The sequence below is a fragment of the Crassostrea angulata genome, chromosome 5 (assembly GCF_025612915.1).
Source record: "Crassostrea angulata isolate pt1a10 chromosome 5, ASM2561291v2, whole genome shotgun sequence".
In the NCBI taxonomy this organism is placed as follows: Eukaryota; Metazoa; Mollusca; class Bivalvia; order Ostreida; family Ostreidae; genus Magallana; species Magallana angulata.
Window position 1 is genome coordinate 22540031 of NC_069115.1, and position 16243 is coordinate 22556273.

The 16243-nt window shown below is 29.8% G+C and overlaps 2 protein-coding genes across 3 annotated transcripts in view; both read left to right on the forward strand.

Moving 5' to 3' along the window:
• LOC128184683 (uncharacterized) overlaps window positions 1-5510 on the forward strand; it is a 14454-nt gene extending 8944 nt beyond the window's left edge. The window contains exons 8-11 of the mRNA XM_052854252.1: window positions 164-209; window positions 993-1065; window positions 2425-2806; window positions 4420-5510. Coding sequence (XP_052710212.1) covers window positions 164-209; window positions 993-1065; window positions 2425-2806; window positions 4420-4640 — 722 coding nt within the window. The 3' untranslated portion in view covers window positions 4641-5510. The remainder of the gene's footprint in view (window positions 1-163; window positions 210-992; window positions 1066-2424; window positions 2807-4419) is intronic.
• A 5247-nt stretch (window positions 5511-10757) lies between these two features.
• On the forward strand, window positions 10758-15959 carry LOC128185791 (protein draper-like). 2 transcript variants are annotated; one of them, XM_052855454.1, is made up of 5 exons: window positions 10758-10907; window positions 11953-12072; window positions 12328-12462; window positions 14392-14529; window positions 14710-15959. In XM_052855454.1, exons 2-5 carry the CDS (start codon window positions 12045-12047, stop codon window positions 15150-15152), a joined length of 744 nt encoding a protein of 247 aa, XP_052711414.1. In that variant the 5' UTR covers window positions 10758-10907; window positions 11953-12044; the 3' UTR covers window positions 15153-15959. The 2 variants fall into 2 exon arrangements, with proteins under 2 accessions (XP_052711414.1, XP_052711413.1); XM_052855453.1 differs by lacking the exon at window positions 10758-10907 and having other exon boundaries at window positions 11382-12072.
• The last annotated feature ends 284 nt before the right edge of the window (window positions 15960-16243 follow it).

Below are 16243 nucleotides of genomic sequence, written 5' to 3' on the forward strand. Positions count from 1 at the left end.
TGGCGTTTGCGATTTCATATTCTTTCAATTTGATGCAAACTGTCGAATTGCGGAATTAAGTACACGTACTCTCGTAAAATAAGGAATATACGGACTATTGTAATTACAAATAATGATTGCTGAAACAGGATAATTATTTAACTTTTGATTTCCTCTACTTCAGAAAACAAGGAAACTATCATGGAAAAAAATGAGATAAAACAGGAAAGGTTATATATTTTGTAAATACTGTAGTACATGTAATAATTTCCTGCTTGTAGAGCATTGTTATAGCATGTTATTTAATACGCGAAAATGTGAATAGTCAACATCTTTAAAATAAGGTCGGTATGCATTATGCTTAGTAGTTTTAAATAATTAAAAAACATTATTTTGTAAAAAAAAAAAAAAAATGATTTCAATAAAAAATTGTAATGTTCTGCTTCCGTATTTCGTGTTAAGATGGACTGTTACATCAATATTTGTTTACCTGATTTTTAAAATGTTTATCTTAACATATAGTTTAAATCTATATATAAAGCATAACCGCACACTAACAACATATACTCGTATCTGCTTAGAAGAAAAAAGACTAACCTTTTATTTATTTAATAATATATCTTCAATCATTATCACCTTAATCTTTGATATCCATGATGGTCCTTTTGATAATTTACAAACATTAAATTTCCAAATTGGTTGATATAACAATCTTGCATTCGATATTGCTAATTGCCATTCTGTTTCATACCACACTTCTATTGAGTCAGTGAATGAAACTCAGATACCCAAGAGGGTGGCATTTTTCTCGTTAAACACTCAGTTATGCAATTATTAAACCTTACAAGGATGAAGTCCACCATAAAATTGCTATAGAATTACAATTCAACCATTGTAATGAACGATTTTTGGAATAAGACAAAATTACAATCTAAGCTATTTCCAGCAAATATGTTGGATGTGCATATGTGCATATATTGCGTTCTGTAAGAAATTTTATTTATCAATTATAGAGATTTCGAAGTAGATGAGCTGTTGCAATATAAAACTTTGTCTGGTGATAAACAAGGATCGATTTCCGCTAAGGTAGGCATGACCGAATCAAAATTTTCGAAATCATATATTCTTTTTGTGAACCAGTCAAAAATATATAAGTTTCTGAAACAAATGAATTTTAAACGAACATCGAAGCAGACTCCTTCGAAAATCCGATGTCCGCGGTGATTGCAAGATACTTCGATGTGTAGAATCTAATTGGAAATGAAAATATCTATTCAGTCAAGCTGTTGGTGATAGATGGATCCTTGTTATAGTGTCTGCGGTAATTTTATAAAATCTGTCAAAAACAGACAAAACTGCTCAAAAGGTCTATAAATGTCTATTCTTGTAAATACTGTCATAACTGTCTCAACAAATGGTTATACACAACAAACGATAGGATATATTCTTTTTGTGAGCCAGTCAGAAATATATGTTTCTGAAACAAAAGAAGTTTAGGTGCGCAAAAAGTAAAACGACCAACTAAGTAGACTTCCTAGAAAATCCGATTTCAACAGTGATTGCAAGATACTTCAATGTGTAAAACTCAATAAAAGGCAAACATTGTTAAATATTCTTTATAAAAGTAACTCAAGCCTACTAAATTCAATCTCGTCATTACGGTTGAAAGGAATTTGCAATTTTTTAAATTTTACACCAAGGGAGACAAACAAATCGCACCCGTCTTGTTAGTTATTGTTGAGGTAAATTATTCTGAACAGTTGATATTAACTGGAAAAAGGTGATTTTCAGTGACTTAATTCTGGTTGTTATTGAGCAGAATAATTTCATTACACTATGGTAACTTTCACATATAAATAAGAATAGGCTGTTCAGATCGACAACAATATATGATCATTGGCATAAAAAGTACTAACTTTTATGGGTGATTGAAAAAAAGAAGAAAAATTGGAAGTTAGATGTGAAAATAAACAAAACATTTTATTTCTGGCAGAGCTCGCTACTTTTATATCCTTAAAAATAAATTCTTAAAATGCACAATACTTTTACATCAAACGTGTTCATTTTTTCTTAAAATTGAGATTGAGTTAAAGTCATGACTTTTTTTATAATATGTAATTTAACATATACCTTAATATCTTAAGTTAGATGTGAAAATGAACAACATAACATTCTATTTCTGCCAGAGCTCGATACTTTTATACCTTTAAAAAATAAATTGTTAAGACGCACATTACTTTAACATCAAACTAGTTCATTTTTCCTAAAATCGAGATTTAGTTAAAGTCATGACCTTTTTTATGATATGTAATTATATATATATATATATATATATATATATATATATATATATATATATATATATATATATATATATATATATATATATATATATATAGTAAATATGTAGTTTTTTTTTATTTTGGAATGCGTTTATTCCTGTAGGGCATAAATACCATAAGTGATCTCCGAGATAAACTTGTCAGCGAGCTGAATATACCTCGAGCGTTCGTGTTTGTCGTCATTGGAGAAAAAGGCAAACTTTGTGATGATGACACTGATATAAAAACTCTACCATGTCCCATTGAACTAATGATTGCAAACCAAAACAGAATGAAAAACACTGATGATGCAAATGTGCGTAATGACGAGGCCGATGATGCTGATGATGCTGATGATGCTGATAATAATGAAGATGGTGATATTGATGCTAATACTGATGATGACGATAGTTATGTTGATGTTGATGATGACGAGGATGAAGATGAAGAAGATAATGATTCTTTGGACATTGACGACGACGAAATATGCTGTGGATATTTTAAAGGTTACTTCCCAAATCTATAAATGTATACACTTTTCGAGAAAAGAATGTCTATCTGTATGCTGTGAAAACGATATGCTTCGCCTAGTCATATTCATGAATTTGAAACATTTGATTCTAAACTCACAAGTGTTTTGATTACTGACGAAAAAAACAGGCGTTCTTTTTGCATATTTAGTCCTTAGTTTACAAGTATTAGTGCCCCTGAATGAATTTTGAAGCGCGAAAAGTCGATCGGTATCAAATATTTTTTCTGATTTCGTACATCAAAGATACTTACACGTATTTGATGAGACATGTCTCTTTTCAGCTAAATATCTCTACAGAGTAAGAATGTATAAAATTAAAATCAAGTACATGTTTATACGCACATGTTTAAGTTTTTGAGTTGAAAATTAAAGCAAGAATATTTGTTGATCAAAAGGAAATTCATTAAAATAGCATTTTACCAAAAAAATCAAGTTTATGTAAAAGGACACAGAGGTATTAACAGAAATTTTCGTGTACTTCATTATTACTCGACCAAATCTCCGCTTTAAATGACTAGGCTTATTTCTTATTATTAGTCCATCCACTTTTTCGTTATTTATACATGTATATTAATGTTATATCCAAATGCAGCCAGTTGTAACCTTTGTCATCACATCAACACAATTTCCTTTCCGAAAAGCCGAACCGTTCAATGTTGTTTCCATCGTAACCCCCCCCCCTCCCCCTAAAAACCCACTATATTGTTTTGTGTTGAGATTTTAATGTTAAATCAGTTATTTAAAGGAAATACTGTTGATCTTTTAATAGATGTTAGTAAATCCATACAATAAAATAAAATTCTAACCGTTCAGTAAATACAAGTTTATTTCAGCAGCTATGTGAAAATATGTAGTGAAAAGGCGTGTACATGTATCTAGTTTAGACAAGTTGATATTTTCAAATGATTTAGGTTGTTACAAAGATAAATTGTAAAAAAAAAAAAACCGCGTATTTTATTAGTGTGAAAAATGCATTTAAAAAAGAAGACGACTTTACGATAAATTTTTAAAAACATTTCATCAGTGCAAAAATACAATATGCATGTTAATTGTCGTGATTTAGCACTTTTATCTGGACAATTTATATTTTCAAAATGTTGTTGAAACTAACTGCACCAATAAGTTTAGCCTTTAAATGGCACTTTTCACTTTATAATTGCAATTGACCCTATTCATCTTATCCTAAATAAGTATTTCATCAATAAACATTCGAGATGCAACACTTTGCTTGTTATAGTTACGATTGCTTTGTTTACACAAAGTTTACCTTCGTTAAGTTGTGTAGTAGATCGTAATCAATTTTCTTCTTAATTTTTAATCTAAAAAATCTTAATTTTTTCTTCGCAGATTTCAAATGACCTGTGTTGTATTTTATAAGCATATTTACTTAAGTTCAAAAACTAAAGTGTTCAATAGTAATTCGCACATTAATCATTGTTTCAGATATTACTTATGCAGTTACAATATACTTTTAGCAGACTGAGTATATATTTTGCATTTATATGGATATGACATTTTTAACATATATAAGATATTTGTTTAAAAAAGTATTTATCAATTGACATATTTATATTATGCATTTTGCAGATCCGGACACATTGTTTTATTGGATAGGAAACAAGCTGCTTAAGGAAGGAAGTACAGACCTATCCTGTCCTAGATGTTCTTGGACGTGGGATCCAGATCAGTTCGTGGAAGATTGCAAAATGTCTTTTGATGAAAGAATATTTTTTCAGGAAGTTCTTAACGTCAACATGTTAAAAAAAGCCTTTGCTCAGGTTGACGATCTCAAAAAAGCAAAAATCTAACAACTGAACCATTGCAGATTTCGTGTTAGAAAATATGAAATCGAAAACTTCTATTCCACAACATCATTACTTTTAATTAACTTCATTCCAATGAGAAGAACGTTGGCAATTTAACAGATTTAAGACAAACATTCTGATGGAATTTATTTTTACAGGTCTCAGTAGTTATAACACACACTCAATGGACCATTATATCAAAATATTTCACTTTAAATAGGCCTATTCACTATTCACAATGGGTTTTTTTTTAATGTTTACTTCAAACAACCAGCATATTTTTCATGAGAAGGTAACTTTATCTCTTAAGACATATTTTATTTGCGAAATGACCATTACAAACTAAATTGATATAAAGAAAGTTTATTAATAAGTATTCGTTTAATGCTATAAGTTAACAACTAGATCGTTTGTTGTTTTTGTTAAAATAATTTATTTATCATCGAGTTTACAGATGCTGTAGTCATGCTTCATTAATATAAATACATGTAAATTATATAATGTTTTGATATTCATTATTCATTTAGAGTTTGGAAGCGTATAAAAGCCCAAACGTGTTGTGTTATAACTTTTACATCCTTTATATTGTTTTTTTAACATATAAACTATTATGAATTTTTATTTCTTCATATAAGTTATACTGTATTTGTAATCTCCTTAATATCTTTTTCATTTTGAATGGTTGTCTTTTTTGGTTTACTGCTTTTTCGACTTTACAAATTCAAAATTTAAAAGAATTTAGATGTATTGAAAAAGAAATTTAACTAAGAACAATAAAATGTTTAATTTTTTTATACCTATATCGATAAGCATGTTGTTTTATTTCTTTGGAGTTTATTGCTGTGGACATATTTTTGTCGTAGTTAGGTGATATGGAACGCCTTTATATTGTTATGTACTTCTTTTCAAAATAAACAAAAAATTCAAGCATAACTTTTTCTTTCCCAAAAATTAGGGCAATGGATTAGAGCATAAACTACGACGCTGTAAATATTGAGTTTGAATCCTGCTTGGGCTTCATAACTTTCATCTTTCCAAAAATAATTGAAACATATTTTCTTGGTCAAATCTTGCCTTTGAAAATTTGAAAGCGCTGAAGTATTTTAATCATAATGTACTATTATCCACTTTTATATTGACAGGTGACCCGACCCATACAACCCTAACTTTGCCGACATCGTGGTTTTAATGATACGTCAGGTCCATTTGAATCTACATCTAGCTCTAATGCAGAATAATACAAAAATTGACAGCTACAGCGGAATCGCTAGAATTCTTGTTAAATTTTCAATAAAAACTCATAATTTCTATGTAAAATTTGAAAGTTAAAATTATCGTTTAATTGACCCCTTGAAGTTGGACAAATCCTTTTAGCTAGTGGTGCAACAAATCATTGAAAATCATTTAATGTGAGTCGATCATCGTCTCAATTTTTCTCTAGTCCTCATTCTTGATGTCATCTATCATCTCGCTTGTCATCTGGTGACTTAAAAGACCAAATAAATCTAGAGCGAGCAAGAGCCATCGTCACCAGTACAAGAACAACAGACATCGCACAAAGCAACGACGTTGGGAGCAACAAACACTTACTACTTCAATAATGATGCTAGACTCAGTTATTTCTATAGTTTGCCGATGGAGATCTCCACCAGCCTTACTTATCAAGAATGACAAAGGAAAAAAAAATGTTATTGTCGATCATCATACTACATTAATAGGTTTTATTGAGAATGAAAAAAAACACCTGTTATTTCATCTATATAATCTGGGGGGAGAACGATAACTCTCATATCGATAAATAAAGAACTGAAATTGCATATCCATAATCTTAGTTTACGCGATAGTCTCTTATTTTCGGTTTCAACTGTTTCCTGAACTAGACCATAATTTTCTCCCCCTACATACATGAAATTCCACAATTAAGCAATTAATATTCTTTGCATTGATTCAATTATCTGTTTTTATTTTGTTAGATAATTTATAAATATATACATAATGTGTATCCATGCACGTAAGCAAATGCTCACGCACACAACACCCATACAGTCTAAAAATACGGTAATAAGATTTTCAAACTAAACAAACTCATACAAATACCTTCCACAGAACTTCTCGATTTAATATACATATACAATACCACACTGTAATTTGATTGGAGCCAAGGTGCCAGCCTCTTGTTCTAGATCTGATGCCAGTAAGGATAGTTACATAGCATTGAGATTTCCTAGTATTGATATATTCAAATTTTTAATGAGCTTAACATCTTTTTTTAATTACACAGATGCCATGTGTTGCAGGGTTACAAAACGGTATATATATATATATATATATATATATATATATATATATATATATATATATATATATATATATATATATATATATATGTATATATATATATATATATATATATATATATATATATATATATATATATATATATATATATATATATATATATATGTGTATATATAGGTATATATATATATATACATGTATATATATATATATATACTTAGCTTGATAAATGCTTTCTTTAGTTCCTAAAGCATTATGTTGCGTATTATTTTATTTTATTATATTTTCATGTTAAATACTGAAATCTGATTGGTTTAGACGCAGTTGGTAATCTGTTCTATTACCCTCAGCGTTAGCAACACACTTGCGCGTACGGTTCGTCGTAGAATTCACTTCATTTCTATATAAAAGCAGTAAAATTCTCTTTGAAATTAAGACATTCAGTATAATAAAATAAATAGTGTCTGTTTGGGAGGGTAACTGTTGAAATTGACACCCCTCGAACCCATTGTCAACATCTGCTTCACGTCGGTTGACAATGGTTTTCTCAGGGTGTCAATTTCAACAGTTACTCTCCCTAACAGGCACTATTTATACAGTGTCATACTGAACATCATGAATCAGAGTAACAAAAAACCATGCATCGGAAATATTATCTGTATGTTCAAGGACTGCAACGGTATATATAAGTTTTTTTTATATAAAACCGGACACTGTGATATTTTTTTGGATTTAACTATATATATATATATATATATATATATATATATATATATATATATATATATATATATATATATATATATATATATATATACAGGTTTTTTGCATATGTGATACAGATGACATCACAAAACTCGTATCGGCCTCCGGGGCTAATACAGGTTATCAGCCCTAGGGCTGATACGGATCCGTATCACACCCCTTGCGGAACTCCTTTATCTTCTTTCGTTTCGGCATTTGTGCATGTTTACAAACGAAAAATAAACATTTGCTACAGTTGACATTTCAAAGTGCAGTTTAAAACTACAAATGATAGCAACTGTTTAGGGGCAGAAAACCTGAGGAAATTCTGGTTCTGTAGCTACATGTTTAGTAAAACAATAATAAGATCTCATATTTATATTTAATAAATGTACACACTACTTTCAAATGATATTTAATTCATTTTGTTTAAGCTGCTCCTTTTTTAAACTTTTATTACTAAGTATGTAATGAATATAATAATAGATACCCCTTTTCCATATCACAGCCTGTATCAGCCCTCGACCAATATTATTCCTCAGGCCTTCGGCATTCGGGCTGATATTAGAGTCTCAAGCTGTTACTGGCTGTGATATGGAAAAAGGTATGTTTTATTCTCTATATATATCTATATATATATATATATCTATATATATATATATATATATATATATATATATATATATATATATATATATATCTATATTATAATTTTAATTTGCATCAGAATAGATTTCTTAAATGAAATTATCTAACCGTCCTGCCGATTGAAGCTGCTCCGTCTATTTAGATGGTATTTGAAATTTCAATTGAAATTGCCACAAAGAGGAAGAATGTTATAATCATACAAATCACAATATTGACCTACATCTCAAGTGTTTCCATCAAAACAAGATATAAATGTAGCTGTTGTAGGCTTAAATAGTCAGAACAGCAGCTAGTAGACCAGTAAAACAGTTTTAAAAATTTTTCCTAAAATTTTCTGATATGAAAAGTAACCTGATATTCATTTCATATTTTCTTAGCCTGAAAAGTGTCTTTAGAAACGCAACAATTACTTTGATATTTTACACGTATGAGATATTTTACAATTGCTGTAAATGTGTACAAATGTCTGTATATTTCCATATTTATTGTTGTTTTATTGTTAACAAATTCATTTATTTCGTCATTCAATTTTATAAAACATTTAAGCACTCTGACAGGGATATACCATATAGTTCTCACATATAAAATCTTCCTGATTGTGCAGTATGTTGAAATACATTGATAACAAACGGAAACCACGTCCTATAGCTAACTATATTGAGAATATGAATGCCGAATGTGATTTCCGTTTTTGGATTTAGTTCTTAAAAGGCAACAAAGAGAATTTTACAAGACCAAAGTATACTGAAGTTTTATTCCGTTAAAATGTTACATCTTTTTGTTATCAAGTACTTTTACTTTACCAACTTTGTAAATAAAAAAAAAACTTAATAATAAATTCTGGTATTCTTAAAATTGCATGTTATGTTATTCTATTGGTTAAAATGGTCTTAACTCTGAAATAATAATTTTTAATCGAATATCAATCGGAAATATTATCTGTATGTTCCAGGGCTGCAAATAATTTTACAAGAAACCCCAAGTACCCTTTGGATACTCGTATATCTGAAGAACTGAAATTCAACGAAATACTTTCAAGATCCCTGATCAAACCTCAGGATTTACAATGCGATAGTTTTCTGATTAAAGTTAACCAAAGCACATTTCATAAACATCCAAGCGCCGGGAAAATGAAATCCATGTAGCTATTTATTGTTATGTACGAACTTGTACTTAAAACTTCGATGCTAGTCCTCAAAACATTGTAATTGTGATTTAAGATACATGTGCTTGGTGATTTGGGGGAGGGGAATGAAAATTGGAATGAACTTTATTTATTTGAATACATCTCAGACATTTATTTGCTTGTAAGTTTTATCTATGAATAACTGATAGGATGATGTTATGTATGACAAAATAAAATAATACGCAACATAATGCTTTAGGAACTAAAGAAAGCATTTATTAAGCTAACTAATGACAAAGTATTATAGCAAATCATATATAAAAGTAAAATTAGCATAATTCTTAAACAGAAAAATAAAATGTTGGGATTTATATTCATCTTACAAATCAATCATGTCTGAATATCTCAAAGAACAAATGACACAAATGTCTTGGAAAACAATGGTTGATATTTAAATCAGAGTAAAAACAAATATGTTAGTAGCCCTTCCGATTAAAATGCTTCTGCCAATTATTTGGGGGTAAAACCAATGCTCTACTTAGAAGTCCAATAAATTTTGATGAACATTAATGTCTACGATCTAAACTTTGCCAAATAACCTGTTCAGTCGTTTATAATGCATCGCTTATCAGAGTAAGATTTATTTACTGATAAAAAGTCAAACACAAAGTGAAGATAATCTCATGTGATTAGTACTATCGGTACATGCACAGCGTTGTCAGATTCTACAAAAAGTTACAGCAGATATTTGTGTCAAAGCACGAGCACGCCTTAAGTCGCGGAGGGGGGGGGGGTCTAGCAAACACAATTGCACCGACAGGCAACTGACTGGACTGTGACATTCCGAGATGACTTTAATTTTCAAATTTTTTTTTTCAAATAAAAGATGAACATCGGTGTTCTTTTGGTTTTTTTTTTATATTTCTATCTAGCTCTTTAAAAGGGAAGATAACACAAACGGTTGTTCTCGGTAGTTAGTCGTCACAGCGACAAAAAATCGCAAAAGTATTTCTCTACTTAGTTGTTCTGCAAAAGGAAAATATTTTAGCCAGTTTCCTAATAAAACTTACTGTTAAACTCAATGGCAAGCAGGTTTGATTTTACAAATAGGCAGTTAAAAATGTTTTGAAGGATCATGTATGTACAGAAGAACGTGTTTTTTTTATTATAGCATGCAAGTACGTGGCAGTAGAATGTGTTAAGAGGTAAAAATAAACAAAGGAACACATATATTACAATGTAGTCTTTCGGGAACCATATGATTTTTAAAAACAAATTTTTGGGTTATTGCCAAATTGAGTTATTTTAATTTCTTACGGATGTATACGTGGTTCTACATTCCTAAAAAGGAAAAAAACACCCACATAACGTGTACAATGTAGCTATTTCTTTTACATAGATACTAGACATATTCTTTTTTTTTATTTTCTATTCATGCATACCTGATGCGAAAGGTAAGGTTGTATCATGTATTTTTGCTTATCGTATATACCTTATTGTTAAATATCGACTGATGTCTTTAAGCCCCAAATAATAATGTTTGCACTGATTCAATAATTCAGTATAAATATTCTAATTCTCCTGTTTAGAAATATATTTAATTTAAACATGTTCAATTCAAAAGATAAAGAGTTAAATATAGGCTTCCACTTTTACATGTATTATACAAAATGCACATCCTCATAAGTAACAAAAAATGCTTTTTCACAAAAATCTTTGTCTAACAATTGTTTATATCTATGACGTCATAAACATGGGCAGATGCTTTCTAATTCACATATATAAATATTAAAACAGTTTTTGTGCATGGGATGCAATTTTAATCATTTACTATTAGATTTTGCAATGCTATGAGATATTAAAATGAATGTGTCAATACTATGGTATGATACAGTATGATATTTGAACAAAACGGCCGCGGCATACTGGAGATTTTTAAAAATTTCGAAGTAAAATATTGAGGAATAGAAGTTTACCGCTATTCCGCAATATAAACTTTTGTCTTTAAAAAATCAGTTAAAATCGCTGTGCTTTGCTTTTGAATGCTATGACGAATGAGAATCTAATGATATAGTATGAGATTCAAATACTATGGTATGAGATTTAAATGCTATGTTATGCTATTTTGTATGTTGTTAACTGCTTGAGTTGACTGTACCATAATCGCATTTTTACTCAATTAACTAAATTGTTGATAGATAAAACAGAATATCATAGCAAACATGTGTGCAATGTTCGTCAAATATTAGACAATGAAAATCATCTGAAGATACTATTCATTACTTCATATCAACATTATCATTCCTACCTATGAAAACTCTGATGTTTCTTTTTTTAATTGAATTTAAAATTTACAAAAAAAATATGTTTACAGTCTTTAGGTTTACTCCCAAGATCTTTGTTATTTCAATTTTAAAGGTAAAGCTTCCTAATACCGTATTCTCTTTTGTACAATGTATTAATTGTTTGCATATCATTTTTTGTTTGTTTAATACACAGCCATAACAAATATCACTGTGATTGTCATAATTAGACAATGCAAATATGATGCCTATAGTGAGACGTTGTATTTGAACTAAAACTTCATTTCTATGGACGGAAAATATATGAGAAATAAAGGTAAGGTTTTTTTTTAAATCAAAAAATAATACACTTACTTAAAAAAATCAGGCAGGATGTTACAGTCAAACAAAAAATGTTACATTGAATGAGTAATGTACGCTGTTGCAAATTTTGATTATAAAAATTAAGAATGGTATGGAAAATTGTGTTTAAAGAATTATATTTGATTTTTTTTTCCTTTGAAACAATTAATATAAAATTAGTTAAGTGCAAGAATAAAAGAATTTTTGTTTTCACTTTGGTTGGATTCAGGTTGTTTACCAGGATATGTTGGCGAAAATTGTTCAGAGCCATGTCGCTATCCTAACTACGGAAAATATTGTCAGGGGCAGTGTAAATGTACAGAACAGTTTTGTGACATCGCTACGGGATGTTTTTCACCAGACGGTATTTAAATTTTGTATTTCCTAATTTTAAGGCAAGATATTCAACATCTCATTGCATATTTAAAGGCTGTGTTATATTTTGCGCAGTAAGTTTGAAAAACATTATGCTAACAAAAACGAAAACAACAATAGATAGATAACTACAATAGATTTGGCAATGGCACTGTATGGAAAATATAAGAATATTGTTTGCGGTGTATGGCATTATATTTAGTTGCAAATACGGGCATAATAATATACAAATTGAGGGTATATAAATAAGTGTCATATTTGGCGATTCTGTGTCTGTGTCTATATTGAGTCATGTATTGCATAATTTTTATAATCTTTTAAACCATTCACTCATGTATATTTTTATACATGGTATTTTAATATTGCACGCAAGCGATGCGTCATAATAAGGCGGGACACACAAAGCCTGCATCCAAATACTCTAAGTCCTAAATGAGGTTAATTGATTCTGGCACAGTAAAATCCAAACTGAAAATATATAAACAAGTTATCAACAAATTGTCATATTTGGCATCCTGTGTCCATAATAAAGGCCCTGATATTGCATGTTAGTCCTGTAATGCTATTTAACCTTTGTAACCTTTATGCCATGTATGAATGAACGTATTATGAGTACGTGATGCCTCATACCTAGGTGGGGAACTCAAAGACTCAGGACTCGGAGACTCAAATCCTGCATCCGTACTCTTTGATTGGCAGTTTTGACAGTTTTGTTACTTTATTTAGAAATAACATATTAGTCTAAATTTTGAACACTAAATGTTCACTCATTATCGTCGTAAATGGGCCGAACTAGTCAGAACTGTCCATCATCAGTAAAATCTTATATATACCCATGTGAAATGAGGCTGAGCAGATTCTTTGATTTGGACTGCTTTTAATTGTTGAAATTTTAACTGTACGATCACGATAGTTAATAAGCTATTGGTGAAAGAAGTACTGGGCTTCGTAGTTTAAGAGATAACAAAGTTTGAAGGCTAACAGTAATCGTGGTTTAATAAAATAGTCAATAGAATTTAGTTATACCAGTTCACAAAGTGATATATCATTGATATTTTTTTGTAAACATGTGAATGGATAATTGAATTTTAAATGATAATATTGACTTTGGGACATTAATATGTATACTAGTGCACATGCAATGAAATATATTTATTTATCACATCTTTATCCCAATATACGGTGGATATCACTCATGGGATAAATTTTTGATATTCCACTGTGTGTTCTTACGCCACGTGACGTCATAGTTAATCATTACGTAGGTTTAGACGGTTGATTGACGTAGAATGAAAAAGTAAATAATTAATTCAGTTGAGGGGTGTTGAGATATAAATTTTAAACATTTAATGTTGTTTCAGTTATTTGTCATGAATTCATAAAAAAATGTTCGAAAATGAATTTATGTTTTTTATACTTCAAGGAACTTTTTTTCCATGCGTAAAGTTGTTGACGTATTGTAAATAATGTGTTGTGCGGCTCACAATCACAATTTTTACAGAAAAAGTTGGGATTAACAAAATACTTCGTAAAACATGTGATAAAAAGAATCTCTCATGATTTGCGATGGTATATGATTTTTATCCAACTCGTTGTGTGTTTTCTATCCCCTCGCCAAGGCTCGGGGATAGAAAACACACAACTCGTTGGATAAAAATCATATACAATCGCAAATCATGAGAGATCCTATATATATAAAACTGAAATGAATTTTAGAGGAGTCAAATTTATCACATTTTAATCTCAGTATCAAGGTATTAAAATAAGTTTGTTATTGATATATATATATATATATAGAGAGAGAGAGAGAGAGAGAGAGAGAGAGAGAGAGAGAGAGAGAGAGAGAGAGAGAGAGTAAAATGTACATAGGAGTCTTATGAATTCAACTTTTTTTTTATATGTAATGTATTTTTTTCAGTTGGTTGCAGAACTGGGTATTCTGGTGACGGATGTCTATACAGATGTCGATATCCAACCTATGGGAAAGAATGTCAAAAAAAATGTCATTGTATTGAATCTGATTGCAATTTCATCACCGGATGTGACAATTCTTCATGTATGCAACCAAATATACACATAGATAAACAAATAATAATTAAAACTAATCTACTACATGAATCTACTTAATATATATATATAAAGAAAATAAACAAGAGTTTAATATATAACAAATAGATGTTAACAGAGTGAGAAAAATACGTACTAGTACTAAAAGTTTTATTTATTTAAATTTTAGATATAGCCCAGAAATCTGACTACTTACACCCAACCACGACGCCATACCCCGCCGAAAGAAGTTCTATGGCAGTTACTGTTGTCGTTTCTGTCTTGTCTTCTATCTTTGTTTTAGCTTTTATCACTCTTGTTATCTGGCAACTAAAAAACCGAAATGTAGCAAACAGGAAAACGTCTCAACCCATTTCATCACTAGGAGAACAAAGACATGTTTCCTTAGATACGAAGGAGACAACAAAAATTGACTGTCCCTGTGATGATTCAAGACCTAGTCACAAATATACATCATCGCAGGACGTGTCCACAGATCACATACATCCAGGCTTCGATTGTAATGTGTTGCAGCGGGAAAGTACCGCAAGCACTATAATATTTGATATAAATTCTTGTACTTATGAACCCGTCTTGTACGCTGTTGAGGAAGACAGAATTGCAAGAGTTTGAAATTCTTTGAATGAACTGTGTTCATGTATCACTTGAACAACTGTGATTATTCTTTTTTTTTATGATCTAAAACTCAATTGATTAAATTCACTGCAAAAATGAAAATGTCATCAATCTTTGCTAAATGATTCTAAAATACACTTTGCCTATTTAATGAATTTCGTTATCATTCACAGACTCATATTGTATTTAATCTGGACACAATGAATAAATACCAAAAAACTGATATTAGTTTTACTAGATGATAGCCAGCGCAAGCGTGTGAAATGACACTTTAGACGTGCATTTTTTTACTTTGTATTATTGCTTTATCTGTTGTATTAAAAGTCAACCCATCGCATATTCATGCATATCCATGCAAAACGATTTAAAAAAAAAAAGGGGGGGGGATATTGTGTATGGCGTCGTTTTTTCTTTTCTATATTAAGTTTATTTTTTTTTAATATTTCAAGGTTCACTTTAATGTTAACTTTACAAAATACCAAATTATTCAAAAGCAACAGAAGGGTGAAGAATACAAAACGAAATGTTTTTATTCGAAGCTTGTAAAGCTCAAATTTCAGAGTCCAGTTTCACGAGGAAAAATTGGTAGGGATTTCCAAATCTCAGATAAGGAAGTTTGGAAATCAATATATTCCAACAAAATTAAAAAATAAAAGTATTGCAGCATTGAATTATAAACTGCTAAACAATCTACTTAGTAATAATCAGTTAATTAGTAAGTTGAATAAAGGGGTTAATAACAAATGCAAAATATGTAGAACCGAGATAGAAAATGCACAGCATTTAATTTTTGATTGTGTAAACGTAAAACATGTTTGGCATATGTCAAGCCAATGCTTAAAGTGTACTATTGTTTGGAAAAATGTCATTGTTGGTTTTTTTGCTGATGACAACGAAACAACACAACCTTATAATATCTTCCTCTCATTTATTGCATTCAGAATTTACAAATATTTAATGTTCTGTAGAGTTGAAAATTTAGAAGAAACAACTCAATCATTGAGAATGTCTATTAAAGAAAATATTATATCATATTGTTCAGTTCTATCGTTTTTACATCAAATGAGAAAAAAAAAACTGTTTCAAAA

Excerpts from the sequence above, each read along its gene's own strand:
- LOC128185791 (XM_052855454.1), top strand. The coding sequence starts at position 12,045 with ATGGACGGAAAATATATGAGAAATAAAG. Across the intron at positions 12,463-14,391 it reads GGGATGTTTTTCACCAGACG|TTGGTTGCAGAACTGGGTAT; the intron begins GTATTTAAATTT and ends TATTTTTTTCAG. Across the intron at positions 14,530-14,709 it reads CGGATGTGACAATTCTTCAT|ATATAGCCCAGAAATCTGAC; the intron begins GTATGCAACCAA and ends TTTAAATTTTAG.